The 27,146-nt window shown below is 36.8% G+C and overlaps 2 protein-coding genes across 5 annotated transcripts; both read right to left on the bottom strand.

Annotated features, from left to right (window-relative positions):
* Positions 1 to 10,541: 10,541 nt before the first annotated feature.
* Positions 10,542 to 13,847, bottom strand: LOC112193111 (probable protein phosphatase 2C 34). Of its 2 annotated transcripts, XM_024333147.2 has the most exons (7): positions 13,693 to 13,847; positions 13,354 to 13,594; positions 12,169 to 12,480; positions 11,735 to 12,055; positions 11,525 to 11,642; positions 11,208 to 11,431; positions 10,542 to 10,927 (listed from the first exon to the last, which is right to left on the bottom strand). In XM_024333147.2, the coding sequence occupies exons 3-7, from the start codon at positions 12,415 to 12,417 to the stop codon at positions 10,715 to 10,717; spliced, it is 1,125 nt and encodes a 374-aa protein (XP_024188915.1). In that variant the 5' UTR covers positions 12,418 to 12,480; positions 13,354 to 13,594; positions 13,693 to 13,847; the 3' UTR covers positions 10,542 to 10,714. The 2 variants fall into 2 exon arrangements, with proteins under 2 accessions (XP_024188915.1, XP_040373030.1); XM_040517096.1 differs by lacking the exons at positions 13,354 to 13,594; positions 13,693 to 13,847 and adding an exon at positions 13,217 to 13,241.
* Positions 13,848 to 18,639: 4,792 nt separating this feature from the next.
* LOC112193410 (CST complex subunit TEN1) lies at positions 18,640 to 21,549 on the bottom strand. 3 transcript variants are annotated; one of them, XM_040516750.1, is made up of 5 exons: positions 21,351 to 21,549; positions 20,827 to 20,974; positions 20,555 to 20,711; positions 19,073 to 19,226; positions 18,640 to 18,993 (listed from the first exon to the last, which is right to left on the bottom strand). In XM_040516750.1, exons 3-5 carry the CDS (start codon positions 20,656 to 20,658, stop codon positions 18,874 to 18,876), a joined length of 378 nt encoding a protein of 125 aa, XP_040372684.1. In that variant the 5' UTR covers positions 20,659 to 20,711; positions 20,827 to 20,974; positions 21,351 to 21,549; the 3' UTR covers positions 18,640 to 18,873. The 3 variants fall into 3 exon arrangements, with proteins under 3 accessions (XP_040372684.1, XP_024189322.1, XP_040372685.1); XM_024333554.2 differs by lacking the exon at positions 20,827 to 20,974 and having other exon boundaries at positions 21,351 to 21,545; XM_040516751.1 differs by lacking the exons at positions 20,827 to 20,974; positions 21,351 to 21,549 and adding an exon at positions 21,176 to 21,292.
* Positions 21,550 to 27,146: the final 5,597 nt, after the last annotated feature.

The following is a 27,146-nucleotide window of genomic DNA, read 5'->3' as shown; positions in this document are numbered from 1 at the left end:
AATCTTGGTGAGGAAATAAAATGCCCTAAAAATCCCCTCAAGGCGAATTTAGGTGAGGAGAAATACTTTCAAGGCGATTTTGGGTAAGAAATAATTCTCTAAAACTCTAAATGCAAATCTGTGTGAGGAGAGATTTGGTACTGTGTAGTATGTGATTATGTCTGTAACTCTGTAGTTGAATAATAGAAAGAAGATAAAGTCATAAAGGTCAATTATTCAAATGAGGCCAAATGACATTTAAGAAGGAAGTCAAGGAACCATATATGGATGACATGATGAGAAGAGAGTGCAGAGTACAGAGTATTAAATTTGGTTATGATGCTTATGGATATAATCAATATGGAGAAGTATATGATCAGTCATCCAGTTGGATTCATCATTATTATCCCCTTATAGGGGAAACACTCGGCAACTCTAAAGAGATCTATAACTACCATGTTCATCACTACAATTCGCACTATATGGGTCATATGTTTTAGTCTGATTTTTGCATATATAGTAAGCAAACAAATTGGTTTTGTGATCACTTCACTCTCGTAAATCAAACATGGCCAGACTTAACATTAGGGGCGGGCAGAAACCGAACCGGACGTCAAAAACCGGCCGAACCGGGCCGGAAATCCAGTTTGGGGACCGAACCGGATGAAACAGTGCTACAAAAAAAAAAAAACCGGACCGGACCGGTCTGAAACGGTTCGGAACCGGGTTTGTAAGTAGAACCGGCCGGTAATAACCGAACCGGACCGGATATATATTATTTATTTAAATTAATATTATTTTAATTATTTTAGTATTATGTTGAAAACCCTAGCAGATTGCAAACTCCCATCAGCCTCTCATTTTCAGTTTTTCACTCTTGCAGTCTTTGGCTCTTTGCTAGCCTCCTCAGTCCTCCCGAGTGACGACGAAGACGACGAAGACGAAGACGACGCTGACGACGAAGACGCTGACGACTGACGACGCTCATCCTCAGTCCTCCCGGGAGCTCATCTCTGTCGAATCACGACGAAGACGACGCCGACGACGATGACTACGCCGACGACGCTGAAGATTGACGACGTCGAAGAGTGACTTTGCTAGCCTCCTCCCGACCTCATCTCTCTCGAATCACGACGAAGACGACTGAAGCTGACTTCGCCGACGACGCTGACGACTGACGACGCCGAAGACTGACTTTGCTAGCCTCTTCCCGACCTCATCTCTCTCGACTCACGACGAGGATTGACGCTGACGACTGAAGCTGATGCAACCGAACAACTGAAGACTGACGCCGACGACTGACGCCGACTGAGCATGGAATCGGTACTTGGGTTAATCTGTTCAGCTTGTTTCTGTTTCAATTTCGATTTGTTACTTGGGTTAATTTGTTCAGCTTGTTTCGATTTGTTCAGCTTGTTTGGATTTGATGGATCATACTTGGGTTAATTTCGACTTGTTTGGATTTGATGGATCATACTTGGGTTAATTTCGATTTGTTTCTTGGGTTTATACTTAATTTGTTCAGCTTGTTTCGATTTGATGGATCATACTTGGGTTAATCTGATGGAATTTGGATTTTGGATTTTGGATTTTATTTTGGGTTATTCTGATGGATCATACTTGGGTTTCGATTTTGGGTTAATCCGATGGATCATACTTGGGTTTCGATTTAGTGATGGATCATACTTGTTTCGTTGTTCTTAGTAGCTGGATTTTGGATTCATCAGTTTCTTACTTACTGTTTGAGAATTGTGGTTCGATTGGGAATGTTTTGATTTACAAGTGTGAAATCATTATTGAGATGCTCTGTTGTTTACTTTATATTTGTATCTTATTTCTGTTTGTATCTGATTCTTTACTGATGCTAATGATTGTTTGAGACTATGATGGTTGTGGTTTGGTGCTAAATTATAATGCTAATTCTGTTTTTTATTTTACTGTCAGGGAAGTGGAGCATCTCAAACTCACAATGCGACACCAACAGGGTCAAGCACCGGAACAACACCAACTGCTATAAGTGAAGCTGCTGCACCGCCTATGCTTCCTCCCCCACCACCTTCTGCAGCTGCTGCTCCAATTAGTGAAGCTGACTATGTGAAGAGGAAGAACCAGTCTGCAGCATGGGATCATTTTGAGAAGATGAAGAATCCGGATGGTACTCCGATGGCGAAACCAAGAGCTAAGTGCAAGTATTGCCCCACCACGTATGCTTGCGACTCAAGATCAAATGGGACGACATCCATGAGGACTCATATGCTCTACCAATGCAAGAAGTGTCCGGCATACGAACCAGCTAAGAAGCAAAAATTTCTTTCCTTTGATTGTGCTGATAGTGGTGGTAAGTTAGTTGCTAGGGGTTGGGACCCAGATGAATGTAGAAGGGCTTTAGCTAAAATGATTGTGAGGGATGAGCTGCCGTTTAGTCATGTAGAGGGGCAGGGTTTTATTGAGTTTATGAAAATTGCATCACCAAGGTTTGATCCTCCCTCTCGGAGGACAATTGGTAGAGATATCAGGGATATCTACCAATTTGAGAAGGAAAAGATTCGAGAGTTTTTAGCTAGGAACAATCTGAGGGTTTCTCTTACCACCGATACCTGGACCTCGGTCCAGAATATCAATTACCTTGTCTTGACAGCTCATTTCATAGATGAGACTTGGGTACTCCATAAGAGAATAATAAACTTCACTGTTATTCCGAATCACAAGGGTAAGACAATAGGGAAATTGGTGGAGTCATGCTGCATTAATTGGGGTATTGAGAGAGTTTTCAGCATTGTAGTTGACAATGCATCGAGTAATCAGGTTGCAATAGAGTATATGAAGGAGAAGATTGGGAATTGGAAGCAGTTAGTGTTAGGTGGGAGTTTTCTACATGTTAGGTGTTGCTGCCATGTTTTGAATCTTATTGTGAGGGATGGGATGGAGGAGCTTGATTCCTCCATCGATGCAATTAGGAACGCTGTGAAGTTTATTAGGAGTTCACCTGCAAGGCTAGAGAAATTTAGGAAGTGTGCATCTAGAGAGAAGGTTGATCATAAGGGGGGTATTGTGCCTTTAGATGTGTGCACAAGGTGGAACTCCACCTATTTCATGTTAGACATAGCTGTGAAGTATAGGCAGGCCTTCGTGAGGTTGGAAGATGAGGACCAGCAGTATGAAAACTACTTTCAGGAAAGGGTTGGGGGAGGAAAAAGGGTCGGGCCGCCTAAGAAAGAGGATTGGGAGAAGGCTGCTAGGTTGGTGAAATTTCTCAAGATTTTTTATAATGCAACTTTGGCATTTAGCGGCACTAAAGTGGTAACTGCAAACCAGCCTGTTGTGTGGATGTGTACCATCATTGAAGAATTGGAAAAATGCAGCCAAAGTGTCGATCCTTTGATGGTTAACATTGGGGCATCAATGAAGAAAAAATTCGACAAGTATTGGTTGAAGTTGGAGGACTTGAACCCTATTTTGCTGCTTGCTGTGGTATTAGATCCAAGATACAAGATATTGTATCTTGAGTTCTTTTTCCCTCTGTTGCAGCAAGACATGTCCTTGGTCTCGGAGATGATAGATGATGTTAAGGGTCAATTGATGCAGCTTTATCATGAGTATGTTAATTCTGACCCTGTGGCTGCAGAAGCGTCATTTGAAGCTACACAGCCACCTACTCAATCAATTTCTAATGCCGGAGAGGAGGATAGTCATGCTGCATCAATGAACAAGTTCTTGAGGCTTAGGAAGCAAAAAGATGTGGTTGAGATAAGGAATGAAGTCGACAAGTACTTGCTTGAAGCTGCTGAAGACCCTGCCAATACAAAATTTCATATTTTAGATTGGTGGAAAGAGAATTCTCCTAGGTTTCCAGTTTTGTCTAAAATTGCAAAGGATGTCTTTGCTGTTCCAGCTTCAACGGTGGCTTCGGAGGCTGCTTTTAGCCTAGGAAAAAGGGTTGTTGACCCATTTAGAGCTTCCTTGACTCCGACAATGGTTGAAGGGCTGGTTTGTCTCAATGATTGGTTAAGAGGTGGTGCTTTTAATGAGTACAAAGAGCCGACGAAGACAGAGTTGGAGCTTTATGGTGAGCTTGAGAAGCTTGAATCAGGTATTTTAACATTTTTTTACTTCACACTAATTGTTAATTTGAATCAATTAATTGGTAAGTTGTTGGTTTATGATTATTGTTTTTGGTTTTTAACTTTTTATTAGACTCTGTTGTGACCCAAGTGTCTGACTCTGAGGGATGAAGTAGGTTGCAGCTGCTGGAAATCGGACTAATGGAACAACTTTTTGAAATAAATTCATTAAATTGTTGTGCTGCTGGAGCAAGTTCTCCGTGACCCAACTTTCTGTTTTTTTGTTCTTCCCTTCCGGTTTCATTCAAGTATGAACTGCTTTAACTTTGGTTTGTAATAACTAATAAACTTTTGTTTGGTACTTGGAACTTGATGTTGCAGCCAGTAAGTTCTTTAACTATAGTTTGTAATAACTTTAAATTTAATGTTTCGTACTTTGAAGTTTTTGTGCTGCTGGAACTTTGATTTATTGCTAGAACTTGGAAGTTGGAATTTTGATTTATGTTTGTGCTGCATGTTAGCTATTTGGTTTGTAAACAGATTGTTAGACTGTTGGAACTTTGATTTAGTTTTGGAAATTGCTTTTTGGTTATAAATGTTGAACAGCTGGAGCAGATTGTTGATATTTGAATAATTTGATAGTTGATCTGCAGGTTTAACATTAACTTAATGTTATTACTTATTTTTGTAGTTGAGAACTTGAGATGTTGATGTCATGAACAGGTTACTTGTAATGTTCATTACTTGATTTAGTGAACAGATTATGAGTGGTTTATACTTTATTTTGTTGATATTTTGATAGTAATGGTTAGTCATTTTAGGACGGTTAAATTTGTCGACTTTGGTCTAAAATATGTCAAAAAGAAAAGAAAGTCGAACATAACCGAAACCGATCCGCACCGCACCGCAAAACGGTGTAACCGAAGTAAGCGGTGTAGGTTTTTAAAATGCGGTTGCGGTTTTAAATATAGCACAACCGAATGAAGCGGTTTGGTTGCGGTTTTAGCCTAACACCGAACCGCCCCGAACCGCGCCCACCCCTACTTAACATGCATGCCGCCCATTTCCTCCTGGCCATTAGGTCAATACTATTCAGCAATGTCGTTTTCTAACTATTTAGTAGAAAATCCTTGTATAGAAGGAGGTGCAAGTCCACATACAACAAATATGCAATCTCAGCCGTCCATATATAGCGTCAGTTATTTATAACTCAAAACCGTCCAATCTCAGCGGTACGTGAAGATACATGCTATGTACCGAAACCTTTTACTTACCCATCTAATTGTTATACTTTCCATCTCCAAGCTTTTGAGTTGCAGTTCTATATATTCCTAGCTTCTTTCTTTCTTTCTTTGTTCCTACATAGTAAAGCTTTTGGTACTTTCATAACTATCGAGGGATTAGGAAATAGGCGAAATGCAAAGCAACAAGGAATAAGATGTTGGTGATAGTTGTTATATGCAATCTATATGAGCAAGTAATACCAAGAATTAATCCAAGTAGCACTCACATCTTCCTCATCAAGGTGGGTGTGCGTGCTTAACAGTTTTGAAGAGAAAACCACCTTCTTGTCTGTACTCAGGCATCCAAAACCCAACAAAATTTAAATATCATGTCTGGACAAGGACCTGGAATTGATTATACAGACTCAGAATTTACCAACTATATTAACATTAAACATAACCAATGATCCCTTCAAAAAAAAAAACACACACACAACTAATGTTATTCAGCACAAGCATTAACAGCTACTTTGACAATAAATTGTGAAATTTCAAACTCAGTCAATATATTAATGTAAAGTGAATGTGATAAAGGAATCTGAGCTCCACATTCAAAATTAATTGGTAATTGATGGAGTTGACCCCACCGGCGGATCTAGGTAGAGGGTTGGGCTGGCTTAAGCCCGTCCGAGATTTTTGGGTTAAAAAAAAAAAATTAGATGTATGCTTATAGTCCATAGTGAAGCCTAACCAAGTACTCCCGAGTCCCGACCACGATCGTCTCTCTGCTGCGTTCCTTTCGTTGCTTCGCAGCTTCACTCCTTCAGTCCTTCTCAGTTTCTCACAGTCAGTCAGTGTCACCTTCTCTTCTTCTCTCAGAGATCGAAGTCAGTTTCTCTTCTACTCTTCTTCTTCAATTTGGGCAATCAATCAATTGAATGTAAGTAGGATTCAATTTTGTTCTATTTATTCAATTCAATTTGGAGCAATTTTTAGGGTTAAGAATTGATGTCAATTTCAATTTTGTGGGTTTTGCTTTAGGCATTTAGTAGTGGATTGAAGATTTTTTTTTATGTGCTTTGCTGTGGAAGTGCGGAACACTGGAACTTTCTTACGAAAGGAAGAAAGTGGTATGGCTTCTTCCTTCCAATTCAGTGTGAGGAATAACGGTTTAGAAGAAGGCTTATTTCTAATCCTAATAAAGTAAATGAGTGATAGTTGTTATTGTCATGGTGATATCACTGATATGCTACATCTATTTCGACTTTTCGAGGTTGTTGACTTGTCGTTGCAAGTCTTTAATATTCCTGTTAGTTTTGGTTGGAAGGAATGGATCTTTGTTGTTAATTTTGCAAATAGCTTACACTATGAATCTATGATGATCTCACGAGCGGAGAGCTATAGTTATCTAGATTTTACTTCTGTTTTTTTTTTTTTTGTCAGAGATGCAGAGAGCTATAGCTACCTTGATGATGCCGTCGAAGACTATTTGGAGAGCATTGTTTAAAGGCTGAAATCAACTTGGTAATTGAGCAAAGCTACTGCTTTCAAGGTATTCTCTTTCTTTTTCTTTTTTCTTATTGCAGTGCATGTAATATTGTGGCTTTTATTTTGGTTTTTGAAAGTTAGTTTCTTAATTTATAGGTTAAGCCAAAATGTCAAATCATGAGCCAAAATTGAAGCAGTCAAAATTCATTACTACATGGTTTCAACCGTTGAGATTCTCAGTAATATTTTTTTTTTTCTTCTATTAAGAAACTCAAGCCCGCCCGAAGTTTCATTCATGGATCCGCCACTGGTTGACCCAAATCCTTATAAACTCATAAGCAAAGTCTGAATTGTTCCATTTGTGATTCATACTCTCAACAAAACAGACTTTTTAATCATCTTAAGAGACCCCAATTTCAAACTACACATATTTCATAACTATACTATTGAACAAAGAGTGGTGCTAGAGACACCAAAATATTATACCAAATTTCAATCCCAAATGATGTGGCATTGCCACCTCATTCATAGTTAATTCCAACATGTAATTATGTCGATTAATTTTCATTTATATAGTTTCCATTATATAAGAAATTACTTAATATTATATTAAATGAGAAAAATAATGTTTCTCTGCAATCCCAAAAATTGATCTTCAAATACCAGGGATATTCTCATATACCACTTGTCATCATCATCCTCATCTCACGCTGCACTAAAATTTGAAACTCAAGGGACGAAAAATCATCTAGGATTTGAATAAATAAAAGGTCTTGCATATGAAAATCCAAAATAAAGAAGATGATTATGAATATAGCAACCACAAGGCATAAATTGGCTTTGTAAATCATAATCACAAGGGATTATGATGAAAAAATGTGAGTTAGCTCTTAATAAAATATTAAGAAAGATACAAATCAATACAGAAGTTAATTTAACCAACTTGTTTTGAAATTTGAATCCACTGGATTGGTTCAAGAAATTAAAAGAGAGAACAACAAATTTACTTATTCTTCTTCTTCTTCTTCTTCTTTTTTTATTATTTATTATTTTATTTTTTACAATAGAACAAAGAATTTACTGGTTGTGGATAGATGGCTGCGACATATGGAAGATGAGTTTTGCATTTTTTAGGGTTTATCAAGAAATGAGTTTGCGCGCTTGTTGGATTGATTAACTTCACCGCATTTTCTTCTTCCGTTTTTTAATATCTTAGAGATAAATAAACTAATTTAAATACATATTCTAAATATATTAAAAAAACGACAACTTGAATATTTTGAGGTTCATTAGGGCTGATGTGGTCAATGCCATGTCATTTGGGATGGTTTTTTTGTATGAAATTTTGGGATCCAAAGCATTTTCCTTAAAGAAAATGATATTTCAGTAATCTAAAGCAAGCTAAAGCATTCATGTTGCGTAAGATGAGACATCATTTCTTCCATTTAGTATCACTGCATCCACAAACCTACAAATATCAAGCTGATCCTTCCCAAAATTAAGACAGGCAGTATGAACAGCCTTGAAATCCCTGAAATTCAAACTGTGGCAATCATAGACGTCAGAGGCATCAAAGCCCATTTCTTGGACCATTCTGTCCTCATCCTTCCTCCTATATATGATCAAAGTAGTTCTGCTGCACCAGCCTCTTTATCAATTCAATCCACCCCAGCCACGGGTGCACCACTTTCAAGCACCAGCATACAAACCCCTTAAGCGTTGGATCAAAACACTCAAAGCTAACAAGCTTCTCCTTGAAGCTCAGAATTGGTTGCGACGCGCACCTCCACCATTAAGTATTCCGGGATGAAACAAGTGAGCTACCCAGAGGCAGGGGGGGTTTGCAGCGAAGTCGTAACTCATATTCGAGCTCGCCACCGCACGAAGAATCAAACCGGCAGATTAGGTTGATTTTGAAGAGAAAGCGAAGAAAAATCCGTTCAGGAAATTCTTTGTCGAGGCGCGTAGGGTGCTTTCAACAAAGCCCAAACAACCACTTTCAATAGCATTTCACTAGTTTCTATATGCATTTGGCTTTATTTGTGACCATCTTACGGTGAGTTTGGCATGACCGTAATGATATTGTGCAAGGGCTGTCCACCTCGTTATGGATTTTGAGCAAGCTAATAAAGTGAGGAGAGTTTCTATTGGAACCTCTTAATCTACTCACATTTTATTATTCAATGACATATGTATTCTTATACAAAAAGACTATTACAGACAACAAATTAATAAGGAAAATATGTTTTCCCTCTGCAAAGCTTTGTAATAATGGAAACACATTTACAGTACTTTAATTATTCATTTCCATTTTAGTTCTCATTTCATATTTCTCATTTTTTTTGTTTATAAAAGCTTTTGAAGAAGAAAAAAATCAAGAGAAAATGCATTCAAAATTACTTGGCGAATTGTATAAAAATAAAACTATGATGCAAGAGAGAAAAAAATAAACAAAAGGTCTTTCTCTTGAAGATTGAAGATCATGAAACATGAGATAGAGAGCCCTCATGTAAACTAACAAAATAAGTTTGTGAAGCGGCATATAAGACAAAAATAAATAATAAAAGAACATAGCATGAACAAAATTTATTATTGCAATCTATCTAAAATCCAGCATGCAACCATAAACCATAAAAACTAAGCTTTGAAAATCCATAATTAAGCATGAAATAGTAGACTTGAAAAACCCCCGATAAATTTATGTTAATTAGTTACACTAATAATCTCAAAATTTTTTTTTAACAATATCAAGTTTCTTTTGTGGTAAACATATAATTATGAGAATATTAAAACTCATCTTTAATGCTCCAAAACATTTTTAATACTTCTGATGACAAAAATCGATATTTTATAATGATAAAGTTGATATGTTTAGTGTTAAAAATGTGTACTTTTAATTGAAGACAGGTGCTTTAATATCAGAACCATACTTTTTTGATGCAACAGAGGGATACCAATACTACATTAGGTCAAAAGTTCAAATGGTGATTTCCTAATTATCAAACCAAAGAAGAAGACTTTGCCAAAAAGAAAAAGAAAAAGAAAAAACCAAAGAAGAAGAGTAACGATACATTACTTTCAATAAAAACTGTTGTTACGCAGGTCTTGCGACGTGGGCCGGGCGGAACTCGGCCGGACGGGTGCTGTACAACGGCGTGGTGGAAGGGACAAGGTGGATTGGCCCGAACCAATGATGGGCCTGGTGCATTCCTTGGTGGACTCCCCTATTGGGCTGGGGTTCTACCCGAGTCCATTGCTATTTTGGGTTGGGGTTTTGGCTCTTGGCCCAAACCTATGTTTTTAGTTTTTGTCTAATTACAATGAGTTCCCTTGTATTAGGACCCTAACGAGTGTTTTGTTTTAGCTCGTCTATTTGCTATGTGTTTTCCATAGCTTATAGGCTCGCTGTTTATGTGAGCGATAAGTTCAAATATAGTTGGTATATCCTATGTACCACTGTGGCTCCTCCACGAAATCTTGTCTGACCATTGTTATGTGTCAGCGGCGGATGAGTACGTAATGACCTTCTTGGCATGTGATAACCATTATTTCGAAAATTAAGCACTTTTAATTTGAATTAGTGACTCTTTAGTGTAAAGGACCAACACTTTTTTTTTTTCTTTGGATATAGGACCAACACTTGTACTGCAACCATTGAAGCTTTTAATTAAGACCATCTTGCCTTTCGTGCAATGCATTGGTGCCTTTTATGCAAAGCATATTAAAAACTCACTTTTTCTATGTGCAAAAGAAAAAAGTTGAATGGAGAATCTGGTGCTTTTAGCCAAAAATATGAACACTTTTAATGCATAATATTGCAAATCTATCATGCCAAAAAATTGATAATGCTCGGATTGGGATGTGCATATGGAAACTAAATATTTAATCGAACTATGGTCCATAAATAACAAGTTACAAGATAAACAAGGAGCTCTCGATCAGCAATAATCTTTGCTCATTAGCCTATTTAAGTGTACTAATGGGGTGAACTTGCTGAGACAAAGAGGAAGAGTGAAAGAAGAGGCAAATAGCGGAAATGTCATCCATTGCATAACCCCTCCTCTTCTTCCTCCATGCTGCAGCTGCACATTCCACCAGTCGCTTGGCACACTTTTCCCTCTCTGCTGTTGAACCCACAATTTCCACTGCTTCTTCGTTCGAAATCACATCCCATACCTACAAACAACGAACTCGAATAAATAACAACTACTAAGATTGTAGAAGCACTTTTTAATGCTTTATAGAGAAGTATGTGACAGGTGCTTTCCTAGTTTCCCAGATAGTGTTTTCAAGTGAATTTCCCAGAAGTAGTTTTGACAAACTTGTAAGTTGTAACCAATGCGCTTTGGGCAATAGTGTTACTGAACAATGCCAAAGGGAACTCGATCACAATTCACTAGTAGCTAGCTGCCTTTTTCAAATTGCAAAGTATTATTAGTTCTGTTTTTGTTCATACCCCATCAGTTGCTAGCACAACAAATTGATCTCTGCTTGTTATGTTTCTGTGAGTAACTTCAGGCTCGGAAATAAGTCCAAAATCCTTGACGCAGTAGTCTCCGAATGCCCTAGACATTGCTAGTCCTGGTGATTCTTCATAAGGTAGCCACAACCTATGAACTCCTGTTTCATCATCTAAACTGAAAACTCTCCCATTTCTTTGAGTTATTCTCTCAGCCTCCTCTGCATATATACACAAAAGTACAAGAAACAAGTGTAAAAGTAAGTATCAATTTGCTATATTTCTCATTTCTTATAAAAGAGATAGACACTGACCAGGTAAATTGGGCTTGAAATCAACAGTAAGCTGAACTGCCGCCAAGCTTCCATCTTCTAAAGTTGTACCCAAAACAGCTCGAGAATCACCAACATTTGCTATGACAATAAGATCACCCTAAATCCAAGCAAAAGATCAGGTTATACTTTTATTGATGCATGCTAAATTGTCAACAGTGAAGAAAATAACAAGAGCAAATGAATTAGTACCTGTCTGACAATGGTGAGACCAGTGGTACCGCTGTAAAAGGAATTGATTTTGCGATCTTGCTCAAGCTCTTGATCAACAGCCGCACAAGTTTTTATATAGGAGTGCTTCCATATGTCAAACCTCTGATCATACTTTTTATCCGTTTCCAAGTCCAACTCTTTCAAGTCAGGATCTAGTGAAGTTTGAGCTAGTGTCTCTTGCCAGTTACACAACAACGAGGTCGGCATTGTGTCTCTGATCCTTTTCGCCACAAAATGTCCCCATTGTCCATGCCCATCAAAGATCCCACAAAACATCATATCTTGTTGGCACCCAAATTCCTAAGATCAACCAAAACAAATAGTTCAGTGGCGTTTAGTGAGCAAATTGTAATGTGTCAATAGCCACGTCCCACGAATGATTCAGGTGATCAGTGCTTAGTTAGTATGCTTACCTCCCACACAAAGCAGCAGTCCTGGTTGACTCCTTTGTTGCCTCTCTTGCTAAAAACTGAAGCCAAATTATTTGAGCCATCAATATTGACAGTTCCAGAAGTTCGGAGTATCAAGTCATTTTTCTTCGCCTCCTTTGCCATTGCCTCTGCAGCTTCTCTTACATTACATTTACATCCAGAACTATTCTTCCCCTTCTTCAATGCTAGTGATCTTGCAAGTCCACTGAACATGGATGATAAGTGCCCCATTATAACTAGTACTCAATTCCACGCCAACCCAATACCCAATTGACCAAGTTGTAGATTCAAAATCTGAACAACATTCAACATTAATTACTTTATAAGCATGTATAGATCTTAGAAAGAGGAAGAAGAAGGCCAGAAAATGCTTCAAATACATTTCATATTTGTAGCCTTGTAGTTTATTTCCATGTATATATTATATAACATTTTTCAGGCACTCATTTCACCTTGAATTGAGTGATGGATAGATAACACTGTGAGGACTAAAGGACATGATCTAGCTGACTCGGAAAGGTGAAAGAATCTCATGATAATTGCAGAGAATATTCATGCTTATATGGAATTCCAGCATTGGATCGATTCAGAATGTACTTTATAAATTTTTTAAAAAAAAACAAACCATATCCACAAGAGCTTGAATGCTACTTTTACTAATCAAATCTTTGGCTGCTAAACTGCTAAGATCCACTAATATAATGGGGAAAGAATTCGTCTTTTCACTTCTTCTTTTTTTTTTAATAAATTCCACCATATGCAGACTGTGAAGTGAAGAAAAAGCTCAGCTGACCCAATTGCTTTTCGGCTGAGAAAGCTAACAAAAAATACAAGAAAATAAGATAAACTGAGAACATACGTAGACTCATCTAAACTTAGAAAGCAAAAAGGAAAAAGAAAAAAGAAAAATCTCATTTTTGTCATTTTCACTCTTTCCTTAATAATTCTATGAAAAACTCAGATCAAGATTTTATCAAACAAAAACAAGTTTGGCTTGAACCTTCTTTTCCAGCTCAAATTCCTCACTTACCAAACAAACCCAGAAATGAAACACAAAGAACTCAATTTGAACTTCTCAACTACCCAAAGAACAAAACTTCTTTAATTTTCTCCTGTCCAAAATACAGAATAAAACAAAAAAAACCAAACAAAGTTGACGTTAAAAACCTTGATATTCCAGCCAAGTTGGGAGTCTTGGACCACAAAATCGGAGACTAAGCTAGAAACCTTCTGGAACCTGACGCAGTTGCCGGAAAACAGGTTTCAACGACCGGAACTTGGCGCAATTCCGACAAGCCCAGCTGAGACTTTGAGGAAATGAAGATAGAGATCGATCAGAATCCATAGCTGTACCCACCGTGAGCCGCTCTCTCCTTAACCTTGTGAATGATTGTGTTTTTGTTTGGTACTGAAATATAGATGATGATATTTACCGAAGGAGAAGAAAACAAAGCACACAAGGAGCTAGAAGATTTTATACAAATAATGCGCGATACAAACTCTTACGTCCTGTGAGTCTCTGCTAGTTTTGCTTTATGCGCTCCCAAAAATAGTTGAGCTTCTTTCCCCATTTATATATGCAAAGGAGAAGTGTTGTGATTTGTACTTCGGTTATGAAATATAAAGAAGTGAATAGTGTACACTGTTACTCTTTTGTTTTGTGTACTATTGATCTATAATTCAGGAACAGTGGAAAATCGTATAATCATTTAAATTGTACAAACTAGAACAATCGCGTGATGATAAGGTTAAATGAAAATAATGATAATCTGCCTGTTACACTATTTTTCTTTTTTTTTTATCTCAAATGCTTCTTTGGTAGGAATTATTTGTGAAAGAAGACATATAAAATAAGAAAAATATTGTGTTATACTAACATATCGATACATTAAATGTAGAGTAATTCTTTATCGTAGTAAATCAGCTCCTTATAGTCGCAGACTGACTTGAGATTAGGCTAAATTCATCTATCAGTGTATGGAGCTAGACTATCTCTATATTGAACTGATTTACTTGACATATGACTACATTAATGTACCGTGAATGAACCCATTAAAATGATTTCCATCATCATCGGTAGATAGAGGTCGAAACGATCTAAATCCTCCTTCATAATATGTACATGTATATACATGTGCATGTAATACATTGTTCTTTTTTGGTGTTTATAACTTTATATGCATGGTTCACATGTTATTTAGGTCTATGTGTTTTCCATATGATCATACAGACTGTTGAATGATTCTTTTCTGGGTCTATGTAATTATTATGTTCTAAAGGTTGACTTGAAGGCGGTCAACGATTTGTGGCCAGAATGAAATATCTACTCAAAAACAAAGGTGCAATGATACCATAATCTATACGAGCTAGTAGCCACAAAATTGGAAACAAGATGAAGAAGCAAAATGTTTAATCAGTTCCATAGCATTCAGCCACAGTTTTGCAGATTATAAAACTGAATTAGGGTTAATTAACTGTAGAATCCTTCAAACTTCAACTTCGGAGCATGTCACATTCCCTAAAATACTAACATGAAAAGTTGTATTGAAAATTAAATTTGTTGTCCACTTAATACATGCTCTACCGTACACGTGGCTTTGTAGTGACCATCTGCTAATTCCAAATTTCCAATACATTGAAAATGCTAGTCTAAACCATGCATCGGTCTTAATCATTTTACTTAATCTATTCTAAACCCCATACCATAGGCCCCGTACAAGTAATTCATATAAAAATGAACGAGTAGTTAGATGGTTATGGAACATGATTATTTTATTAGGTCAAGAAACGAGAAATCATTATATCTTATATAATTAAGCCAATTCTCAGGGAGAATGGTTAAATTTTTGAACTACCTATTTTACCCATGGTTCATGAAAAACTCTATAATTTATAATCTAACACATAAAAGATATAATGGTAATTTAAAATATTGGAAACAAAAAAAAAGAAAAAAAAAGAAGCAAAACCTAACGTGGGAGGTGAGAGGTGAGAGTGAGGGAGTGGGATAGCATTGTCCAAAGAGTGGGATTTATAACTGCAATAGTAAAAAAAAAAAAAGTAGAAATAAAATATTACTAACAAAAAAATATAAAAATTAATTTATGCATGCAATTTATGCATGCGAATTAATTAGGATAAAATAGGAAATAACATCTCTAATATAAACTGAGAAATTTCCCCAAATATAAGATTGGATGTTCGTACACATGATTTACAATTTTGTTTTTTAAGAAAATAAGCAAATTGACATGTGCGGAGCACATGTTAAGAGGCTAGTATTAAATTATTTTTCATTTAATGTATATAATTTCCGTAATTACAAATTTAGGGTGTAAATTGATAATTATTTACTAAGAGCAACTCTAACAACATATTTTAATTTTTCTTTATTTTAGGGAAAAATGAACATGTTTTGCTCAAACAGATTCCCTATAACTATCCTCATTTTAGGAATAGTGGGGAAAGAGAAAATTAAATTCTCTAAATTTACAGCAATCTCTAAAATTTTTCAATGAATAATTATGGAAATTTTAGAGATTACTGTACGTACTATTGGAGTTGGAGAAAAAAAAAGGTTAAAGCTTTGATTTTTGCTTGCCTATAATACAGAAATTATAATGAAGTTGTTAGAGTTGCTCTAAGTTTATATGGTGTTTTGACAATTAAACTCAACATTAATATTTTAGCGGGTGTCTTCTTATACATAATTAGTATATTGAAAATAACGGAGGACGACATGTCACCTAAATTCTTTAAATTTCTATGAATATCATTCGTAATAAACAACTAAAACAAGATAGTTCTTGAGATATTAAAGTTGTTTATCAAACTTAAAGAACTAAGAAGCTTATTATTAAATTTGAAATGATAATCTAGTTTAGAACCAGCATGAACAGGTCCAATTTGAACTCTATTATTAATGCATATTCTCTTAGTTAGAAATTTTGTGATAACTTAGCTCCCAACCAAACACAATCAAGTCATATTTACACTCAATTTATATGATGTTTGGTATTTTGAACTATTATAATAAAAGAGAAACTATTATAATCAACGATAAAATTTATAATTAAAATAATATTGACAACTTTCTACTCTAAATTTCTCTTTTCCAGTAGAATCATGCGTTATTCCTTTGTTTTCCCGATCTGGTAAAGGTCCAACTTGAGAGATTCTCATAGTCTTTTACTCCCATTTGGGTGTGCGCGGGTATGTAAAAACAAGCAGAAGTCTCCACAGAAGAAAGCTATTAAAATCAAGCAAGGCTGTAAAGCCTAGGAATGTGGTAATGGATAGCAATCATACGTTTGATTACCAAACGGGAAAAAGTTAACAAACAACACACAGCAATACCTTATCGCACGCCTCAACTCACCTAAACCCCCAAGTCTAAGCACCAGCAAATGAACTCTAATCCAAATCTAGCTATCATGTCCTTAAACAGTAAAAGATAAAGGGTCTATTACAATGATTCATTGAACTTATGCGCGTTATATACGTGTCAGAGATTAAATAAAGAAAGACTACTGATATCATAAAAGAGAAAAATGATATTATTACATAACATATTCGCTCCACCAATTACTTTTAAGAAACAATCACATTTAAAACACTTCATACTTCTATAAAAAAAAAACATTCGGAATATTTTTACTTTCATGTAATTTATATACGCGGCGATAATCTATTAGATGACAGAACAAATTTGTTGATCCGACCCCGCGATGAAAGTGTACGTTCAGAAAAAGCTAATATGATTTTGCCTTTGACCATGTGGTTATGTCGGTCCAAGATGATGATTTAGTCATTTAGTCCATGGTTTTTATGATATGACTCATACATATTGGATTCTCTAGTCTTGCCGACTAATCTCCACCACAGAAAATTCTGTGACCAAGGTTTTTTTACAGTACCAACTTCTGTGACTAGTGACCCAAGCTGAGTCAGTGGGTAGTCACCTAATCAGTAAAATCTTCTTTGCATTTCCCAAAAAGGGGTAAATCTTGTTTGCAATTTTTTTACCAAAAGTGTGAAAACAGTTAGTCCGTGTGATATTTTGGTGGCACTGGCACCTAGTCAGTAGAAATTTCGTTCTACCAAAAAGTGTGAAAACAGTTAATCCGGGAGATATTTTGTGCTATTATGGAACACGTAATGTACAGATATCAAGTACTCCGCACCGTTCCGACCGCATTGACATGAGGACGGCGAGTAAAGTAGGGAGGTGATTACATGGGTCAAGCACCGCGTGTATTTGGACCAATGGATGGATGCCACGTAGGACGCAGCAATGAGGTGCGGGTCGGTGCCCCAGATAAGGACAGTAGGAAACGTTAAGGGTTGGTGATGACTTGGGGTAGGGCATGCATGAATGGACCTGGGAAAAATCCAGGCCAACAACGTTATTGAATTTGCCAATTTGGTTTACTAAGAGGTCATCAATGAACTTTACCCCTTAATGAGAGTTTGGATTAGGCACTATGATGAGAATTTGGAGTTGTTTGATGGGTGAGGGTGTGAAGGGAAATTACAATGTAATTATTACATTGTTGAAGGAATATCGGAATATGATGATGAGTCATGATTGCATACACTCATTTCATTACGTGACTTAATATGTTTATGCATCACGATAGCAACAAAGAGAAGGTGTATACACAACACTATCTAAGTTTATCTATTCTCTCTAAATTTGGTAAGGCAGAAATATCACTTTGGTCATCGAACTATGGCTCGCTCGACACTTTGGTCATCCAACTTTTAAAAATTTCATTTTGGTCATCGAACTATATCATCACATATCACTTTGGTCATTCTGTCTGTTTTCTCTGTTAACTCCAAGGATATTTTAGAGATTTAAAGGTTTACTCGCCATTTTTATAACTTAATCCAACTTTTCCCGCCTAAACATAAAACTTTAACCAATTTTGCCAACTTTTCCCTCCTTTTATAATTCCTCAATTTATTAAATCAATATTTTTCTTCCTATTATATTCCCTCACTTTGAATCATTCTCTGACTCGATTATTTTTCTTTGTTGCATGCTTTGATTATTGATGATGAATGCATGAATAAAAGGAAGGAAAAGTTGGCAAAATTGGATGGAGTTTTATGCTTAGGCGGGGAAAATTAGATTAAGTTATAAAAATGGCGGGTAAAACATTTCATCTCCAAATACCCCTAGAGTTAACAGAGAAAACGGAGAAAACTGACGGAATGACCAAAGTGATATACGGTGATATAGTTCGATGACCAAAATGAAGTTTTTAAAAGTTGGATGACCAAAGTGTCGAGCGAGCCATAGTTTGATGACCAAAGTGATATTTCTCCCATTTGGTAATTTTGTATGCGTTTTGACATTTTGGGAATGGAAAGTGGGTTGATAAGGGTAGATAGTGGGTTGATGAGATTACAACATTATGGGGATTGTTGCTTTTAAAGAGATGTATGTCAAGTCAGTCAACAATGCCACAAAGCAAGTGCAGCTCCTTTTGGTTCCCATGGTTCTTTTAAGTCATCAATGAAGTCTGATTAGAATATTACAATCTTCAAGAGCATGATTCTTCTGGTTACTAAGTCACAAAGTAACTCTGGCAACACTATAGTAAATTCATATGAATTTCACTCACTAGTCACTACAATACCTTTGAATCTCCACAAAAGCCTTCTCAAACTAGAACTGTGTTAAGCTGTTGGGTTCTTCAGATGATTGGCTTGAAATTGTCTTAGCAATTGCAGAGACTGATAATAGAGCTTGAGGTCAATGCCATCAACATTCCTACCCACACGTGCTTGCAAGACTGCCTGAGAAATAACAAGCAGACTAGAGCTTATACCATTTCATTTGTTGTAACTTGTAACTGGATTTTTGTATACCGCTTACCTCATTATTGGGTTCAATATGCAGTTCGCCGATGAACTGGTACATGGATCCAACCCGAATGTTAAGCTCTCTGAGGAGTTTGGTGTCGATCTTTAAGCTGTCATTTCCATCAACTACTGTGGCAATAGCTGTCTCAACAGAATACCCTTGTAACCTGCCAAAGAGACAAAGGATGTTAAGATTCCTAATGATATTGCAGAATCCTACTCAGAAATGAAACTATAATTTAACGCTGCAACCAACCAGCAACCATTGTTTGAATCAGTTGACCTATTTCCAATTATTAGTGACATGTTTCTAATTATTAAGCTCAATTTAAGTCTAAGATGTGTATCATTTATTACAATTAGCATTAAGAAATGAAAAACGCCTGCATGCATGGGCACATGGAGACATAGAAGATCATATTTTGTTGGTAGTTTGGTACCAACCAAGATATTCCCCAGGTCAGCAAAAGAATCTTTTAACTGTAGCTTATGACATGAACTACTGTTCTTTAAACTTCTTTAGAGTACAGTACGCCCAGATAACTCACTAGACGGAGTTGATAGGGGATTGCATTACATAGTCACAGGCACACAGCTGGACCCTAATACATAAACTCATATACATTTAGTTAGCTGCTTTTATTTTTCTCTTGTTTCCTGCACCACTGAAATCGTCATTCTATATGTATCAGTGGCTCCAGGAGACTTTGAATCTCTTAAAGAACAAGATGTACAAGTCTCGAGTCTCGACATTTAGTCAGGACCTGCAAAGTCGAAGTTTTCTTCATTGACACCTTTACTAAAAAACTTCTAGCGAAACTACTACCTCATCATGCAACCACCATAACCAAATCTATATAATGTTGCTCCAAACCTCTGTCAGTGCTACGGTTACAATCACTAGTGTGCAACCATTACCACTAAAGCTGCTGCCTCCATATCATCTACTCATTCAACCATACACCAAAGATATCATCATACATTGCCATCAACTCAAGATACCACATTTACCCCGAGAATATGGTATTGGCTAGTATCTCATTAATCTAATTCATCAAGTCCCCCCCTTATCTGCCAACACTCTACTGTCATGACTAGTATCTCACAAATCACTAAACAACTATCATTATCTGATTGTTACCAGTGCCTAAATAGGCAAAACCAATCACATCTCCAATGCTTCAATTTTAACTCGACTTCATCTCTCTTCTGCCCCATCATCTCCACGAGCTCTGTCACCATTAAGGATGCATCAAATGCTCCTAAGATGAACACAGCCAGCCATAATATGAACTCTTTTACCCAATCTGCCACTAAAAATACAATTTGGAGAATGACCTTCCAAGTTTAATCCTAGGAAAATGTCATAATTGAAGGTCCTAATACCAGGGAGGTTATTTATCGCTGATGATTGAAAAGAAACTAAAAGAAAAACACTATGAACATTTATCTAAATTGAAAAGACCACTTAACATTGGAAGAACGGAAGTCTTACTTTCCGGTTACTCTTAGTGAAGCCCCTTGCTTAAAGTATGGTGAAAATGGATGTAGGTCTTGCAATAAAACCAATGCCCCAGATTCCATTGGAGACGATGCCATCAAGTACACTCGCTAACCTTTATTCCAAATCTTTCCTGTAATTCAAGAAGTGCCTGCAGTTGATTGCCAAAAAGTACTAGCATCAATGTAATGGTGAGGCAGTCCAAAATGAAAACAAAGATAGAATGTATAGCGAAAGATATGTCCTATGAAATCGAGGTCACACACCGGGATGGAGGTGTATTGCAATTAAAGTGGTAGTTGCTCACAAAGTTGATGAAGTTATTTTGGGCAGATCAGTTGCCGATGAACAAGTAAACTCAAGGCATTGTTTTCAAACCCAGTAAGGATCAGCCACTTGAACTATAACCTAGACCTTTAACAACAAGAACCAACAAAAAAACCAAAATGGGGTTGTTGCTAATTCATATATTTCATTACTTACAAAACACATTAAACACAGATCAGAAAGCTTATGTCTACGCCTTACATACCCACAACTTAGAGTTCAACAAAACTAAGAATCAATGTCCCAAAGTGTCAACAAGTTAAAGGTGCATTTAGCTCTTAATCTTACCATTCTGATATATAAAAGAGCTCACATTTTTCTCCTTGAATGCATTCACCCAGTTCAAATTAACATAAGATACAGTAATAGAATGATTGAAATGAGCAAGTTGACCATACCAAAACACCAAAATTCACAGGGCAGTAAAAAGATTGAAACTTTAACCAGAGCAACTGGTATATACCTTAATTTCTCCGAGTTTGATTTGAAAGGTGGAAGCTGGGTACGCTGGCAGGGTGGCTTCCAGGTTGGTTCGATGTGACTGCAGCTTCGGAGCTTGTCAGTGGCGACAGGGGTGGAATTGGCGTCAAGCGACGCTGGTGTTGCTTCGTCGGTGTTCTACTTCTAGGCTTGTTCTTTGTGGTTAGGCTTAGGTGATTGGGCCATGGTCAGGCCTTTCGGTCTAATTGGGTTGGGTCTTTTTATTTCCAAATTGTTTTTTGTTTAGTTTCTAGTTTCACATGCTTAGAGCAAACTAGCAAATTAAACTGCGATGATGCGGGTTTGTTTTTTCTTTTTCTTTTTCAAGTTTCATATATTGATATTGGCGCTACTTAGAATATGATTTGTTTTGTTGTTAATAATAGATTAACAACAAATGAGATCCAACACAAAATAAACTTTTTACATGATTTGTAGAAATTTACAAGGGAAGTCCGTATGGTACCCGACGTTTGCCTCCTTATAACTTTTGGTACCTGAATTTCAAACAATATCAATACGGTACCTGAAGTTCTTTGCTCGACCGAAAATTGGTACCTAGAGCTAGGGGTCATCATGGGCGGGGCCTAGTCAAAGTCAACAAAATTTAGGGTCGGCCCGGGGCTTAAATATGCTAACCCTTACTCACCCGAAAGGCCCGAGCCACTAGGGCTGAAAGGGCCGGGTCGGGTCGGCCTTCCGAATAGGGCCAAATAGGGTCGAAATGGGCCTAAAAGGGCCTTAATTTGTTTAACAAAAAGAAATATTTTATTTTTATTTTTTATCTCAAAATGTGGCTCAATGGTTAATTATATAGGTAATACAAGACTCATTGTTTTTTGTTGATCATATTTAATATAAATATGTATATTGGAATTAACTTATAAATAACATTTATAAATATTAGTTAAGATGGTTATATTCAATTAACTATCTCTCTAAATCTCCCAAAATTAATTTTTGTTTAACAAAGGAAACAAAAATTAAAGAAAATAAAGCTTAGGAAATCAATTACAAAAAAGAGATAAGTTGTATGTTATAGACTAAAGAGAAACATATTCAAAAAATAGAAAATTATTAGGGCTTAATTGGGAGGGCTTAAAGGGCCGGGCCGGGCTTGGCCCTAACGGGCTCAAACTGGCCGGGCCGTAGGGTAGGGTCGGGCTTCATTTGCATGACCCTTACCCTACCCTATTTGAGAAAGGGTAGAGCTTCGGCCCTATGGGCCGAGTGGGCTTAGGGCTAAATGATGAGGCCTACCTAGAGCTGTTAGCTCTGTTACAGTGTCTTTCAGCTGTCAATTTTTGAAGGATATATACGTCCTTCCAAGCTTTTTTTTATTTTTTTTACGTCTCTCTCATTGGTACTCCTCAAGTGGTTCATCCTCTTCTTGTGCACCTTCCTCACTTCTTCATCACCCGACGATCAAACCCGTTCCTCCTTCTCCTATACCGCCACCACCACCGCCCAGTACCAAGTCTTCTACGTCAAGAACACAATGCCTATTCACAACGAAAACCCCAAGTCATCGTCGACTTCTGCAAATGAAACTATGGAATTACACAAGCTCCGAATCGAGTCCTCCGTTTCTTTCCGACTCAAACTCACTCTCAATCGGACTTTCTTTCTCTGAAAAATTCAAGAAAAGTAATTTGAGTGTGGTTTGGGATTGAGAATTTGAGGCTTTCCAGTCCATCCTATCTCCTTTTTTCATCTTCTTTTCCACCCCCAATCCAATCATCACGGCCCGAGAGACTAATTTTTTCTGGGTTTTTCTTCACATGAGAATCAGGAAGATATGGGTTTTTGATTGAATACATATGTGATATGTGGGTATTTTTATGTATATTAATTACAAGAAGTGATTCTTGAATTGATGGATTCAATGTCCAAATAGAAGCTTGAAGACTGGTCTGATAGTGTGATAGTTGATTTGGGCTTACGATTAAGTAACTAGAATCTGATGAGTGAATTTGTTGGGTGTTATTCTAAGATTTGGTTCCTCTCTCTTTCGAGCACTTTTGGGATGTTTCTTTCGGCTTCTCAAGACAAGTCTGGGACTTTGGATGTCATTGAGGAAAAGATTGATTCGACTAGGATTTTGATGCTTGCCTGGTTCATGGGACTTGCCCGGTTTGCCAGCCTATTAGTGTGGTGGTGTGTTTTGATTTATGGATTTTGATTAATTTCAATTTTGGGTTTTTTTTTGTTTAAGGTTGCCAAAAGGTGGTACAAGAGCAATAGCTAACGAGAGCAAGGATTATGACTATCTTCTTTCAGGTTCTCTATGTAGGAATTGCATTACAAAAGCCGTTATCTTACCAAAATTCATGGGGTTATTAGATTCTTCATTTGACCTAAATGGCTAAATTTGAAGTGAAATCCTTTAAATTTTTGTCTACTTGAAGCAATGTGTTTTACTTGTGCAGAAGAACCCGTCATCAAAATCCCGAAACCCAAACTAATTACTCTTCGGATCTGGATCCGGATCCTCTCCTAACCCAACAATCTACATAAGCTTTGAATAAGGTGATGACACATGGCTTTTATGAGATCCAATGGTTTACAACAAACTCACAGGATTTTTCTCTCTTATTTTGAACTTTTATTTTGTCTTTTCCCAACCTTGTTTCTTCTGTCTGTACTTTATCTTCTCACTTCCGTTCTTTCTCTCTCTCTTTCTTTCTGTTCTTCTATCCTAATTACCAAACCCAAAATCTCATACTTCTATCACCACCCCTGTGCGCTCTTCTTAAGTAGAGGACCTGGGTCTATGTATGAATCTGAGTATTACATACCATATCAACGAAATCAATTACCACAATATCAAAATAGAATCTCAAAATGAGCACAATCACCATTGCTTCTTCCCTAAAACTCTATGAAAATTTATGAAAATCAAGAGCTCCCATCAAACCCATCGAAACCCACTTAAGAGTATTGTTAAGGGTGCTGATTGCTAAGTGAATTGTATTTCTTCTGGGTTTGATAACATGGTATTAGAGTCTCCACGGCTCACGCTAATACATGATCATCGATCCGTCGGCACTACTTCTTCGATTGGTTTTGGTCGATTTCCAGTTCAAGATTTGAGCTCCTTCATTTGTTTGATTAATTTTACTTGATTATATCATCTTTATCTGGGCTTGTTCTTCATCGGTTCATCCCTTAAATTTTGGGATATGCATTGTGGATTGAGCTTTTTCTGGGTCAATCACTAATGATTTTCAATAAAGAGGAATCAGAGAGTGATCACTACGAAGGAGAGAGAAAGACAAAAGAAAGATGGGCAATGAAAATTAAAACAAAGCATGAGTTAGTTGTAGGCCATTGGATTCGATACTGACACGTGTCTTAATCTTCTTCAAAGCTTAGGTAGGTTAGATAAAATAGAAGATTAGGAGAGGATCCTCTCTCCCTTATTCTTCATGCATGCTTTTGCTATGTCCTATAATTCTACCCAGATTGGCACTTAAAACTCTCTCAACTGAGAAATTGGGTTTATAATATCAATCAAGACAAATACAATAGGCCTGCACAAAGCCACAATGACTAAAGTTTTATCAAAATTGCATCTTGGATCTTTGATCTGGAAAGAGAGAGAAAGAAGAACAGTGAGGGGGAGAGAGAGAACAAAAAAAAAAAGAGGGTAAATTGGTTATTTTAAGTTCAAAATTGCCACCTTGCAATCTCCGTAATGGAGGTAACGGCCATATGTACCAATCTTCAATCGGGCAAAGAACCTCAAGTACTGTATTGATATTTTTTTAAGTTCAAGTACCAAAAGTTATAAGGAGGCAAATGTCGGGTACCGTACGGACAATTTTCTCAATTTACAAATACAAAACAGAATTGTTATCCCTTAAAAAAATAAATAAATAAAGGATATAGCAGAACTATAATTTCAATCAGAAGTCGGAGCAAAATGGTCATTTCCTATCCCAAGTGAACATTGTTCTCCCTCAAAAACAAAAAAAAAATTGAAAGGATATGGCATAATTGTAAATTCAGTTGGAAGCAGGGGGTAAAACCATCATTTCTTATTCCGAGTAAACAGTTGTGAATAATAAACTCAACTTTAGTTATATGTATAATGTATAATTATCAATCTCATGTGTGGAATCTTCTCCCATCTTTGTTGTGTATGCCAAATTTTGATGATTAAGATTAATTAATTATTGGATTTGAAAACTTTGCGGGGTAGCGATTAGGGCCGATCAATGCGTTTAGTTATATGTATAATGTATAATTATCAATCTCATGTGTGGAATTTTCTCCCATCTTTGTTTTGTATGCCAAATTTTGATGACTAAGATTAATTAATTATTGGATTTGAAACTTTGCGGGGTAGCGATTAGGACCGGTCAGTGCTAGTGAGGCGTACATGTTCCATCAATTCACATTTCGTAATTACCAAGACAAGTTCAATGTCTTTTGAAGCAAGTTTTTGAGGATCCCGAACGAAACCTTAACTTGTTTGAGAGCCTAAGAGCAACTCCAACAGGTTCCCCATATTTTGATTTTTCTCTACTTTAGGGAAAAATGAGCATCTTTTGCTCTAACAGATTCCCTATAACTATCCCTATTTTAGGGAAAGTGAGGAAAGAGAAAACCAAACTCCCTATATTTACAGCAATCTATAAAATTTTAAGGAATGATATGGAGATTTTAGAGATTGCTGTAAAATAGAGAATCTGTTGGAGTTGGAGAAGAAAAAGATGCTAAAGCTTTGACTTTTGTTTTCCTATAACAAAACACCCTTTAGTTGACGTCATGGTTGCTTCCTCCACTTGGCCCACAAAACCTTACCTAACTCCACTTCAAACTAAATCAAACATACTCAATCTTGTGAGCCTTGAAAATTATATTCAATTTTCGAAAGAAATTTTTGCCAATAAGAATTTGACATTGCGATTGAAGTTAAAGGAATCGATTTCGGATATCACTGTGCAGTCGAGATATAAGAAATGACTGAATATTTTTTTCCCAATATTCCAATTCTGCAAACCAAACGAGACATAAGAGTATTAATGATACTTTTCTTTTAACTTTACATTGGTTTAATAGATATTTCGGCCTCCTTTGTGTGTTAATTGAAAAATAATTTAAAGCGTAACTAACATGTTCTACTTTCCTTTTTCCTATCTTAGGAGTCCTACTATGAATCTAAAATGGAACTCCATGAGAGGTTGGATTTACATCTATACCAGAAGTCCACAGTTGCACAACACATTTGCATTCTCAACTCGAATAGCGATACACCCATTTGTATAAATGGACAGCACGAAGATGCGGTTATATATATGTGACCAATTAACTCTACATTTGAAGCATGAACATTTGTAAAAGGGTTAACTCAAAGGCAAAACAAGACTTGGGGATCACCTCAATTGCCTCAACCGCCTGAGTTATTAGTGATTGCTATGCTAACTGCTAGTGTTTATGATGTGGAAGGGGGGCCAAATAGAGCTGCCCAAGTGCCCATAACACTATACTCCTCTCTAGGTAGAGATGACAGCTCAAGCCTTCGAGTATTAACTATTGGGCGGTATGACGGGCATTTCACATATATTCATAGCCATGCCTACATTCATCAACCACTTTCTATTAATTGATAGTTGACCCGAGAGTCGATTAAACAGTCGTCCTCCTTTTCAATTATCATGTCCATTTTCCTTATTGTGAATCCACCCTAGACATGAAAATTGGTTGTTGGTTGGACTTGTCACTGATGTAGCCGTCCCAAGCGGCCAAGCGATGGGATTGGGGTCATGTTGGT

The sequence above is a fragment of the Rosa chinensis genome, chromosome 3 (genome assembly GCF_002994745.2).
Source record: "Rosa chinensis cultivar Old Blush chromosome 3, RchiOBHm-V2, whole genome shotgun sequence".
Taxonomy (NCBI): domain Eukaryota; kingdom Viridiplantae; phylum Streptophyta; class Magnoliopsida; order Rosales; family Rosaceae; genus Rosa; species Rosa chinensis.
Note: the sequence above shows the minus strand (reverse complement) of the source record. Positions and strands in the feature narration are given on the sequence as shown.

Coding starts and splice junctions, on each gene's coding strand:
- LOC112193111 (XM_024333147.2), bottom strand. CDS start 12,417: ATGGGGCACTTATCATCCATGTTCAGTGGACTTGCAAGATCACTAGCA. Junction 12,056..12,168: donor ACTGCTGCTTTGTGTGGGAG/GTAAGCATACTA, acceptor GGTTGATCTTAG/GAATTTGGGTGCCAACAAGA. Junction 11,643..11,734: donor GTCTCACCATTGTCAGACAG/GTACTAATTCAT, acceptor GCTTGGATTTAG/GGTGATCTTATTGTCATAGC.
- LOC112193410 (XM_040516750.1), bottom strand. CDS start 20,658: ATGGCATCGTCTCCAATGGAATCTGGGGCATTGGTTTTATTGCAAGAC. Junction 19,227..20,554: donor TCACTAAGAGTAACCGGAAA/GTAAGACTTCCG, acceptor TCTCTTTGGCAG/GTTACAAGGGTATTCTGTTG. Junction 18,994..19,072: donor ATATTGAACCCAATAATGAG/GTAAGCGGTATA, acceptor GTTATTTCTCAG/GCAGTCTTGCAAGCACGTGT.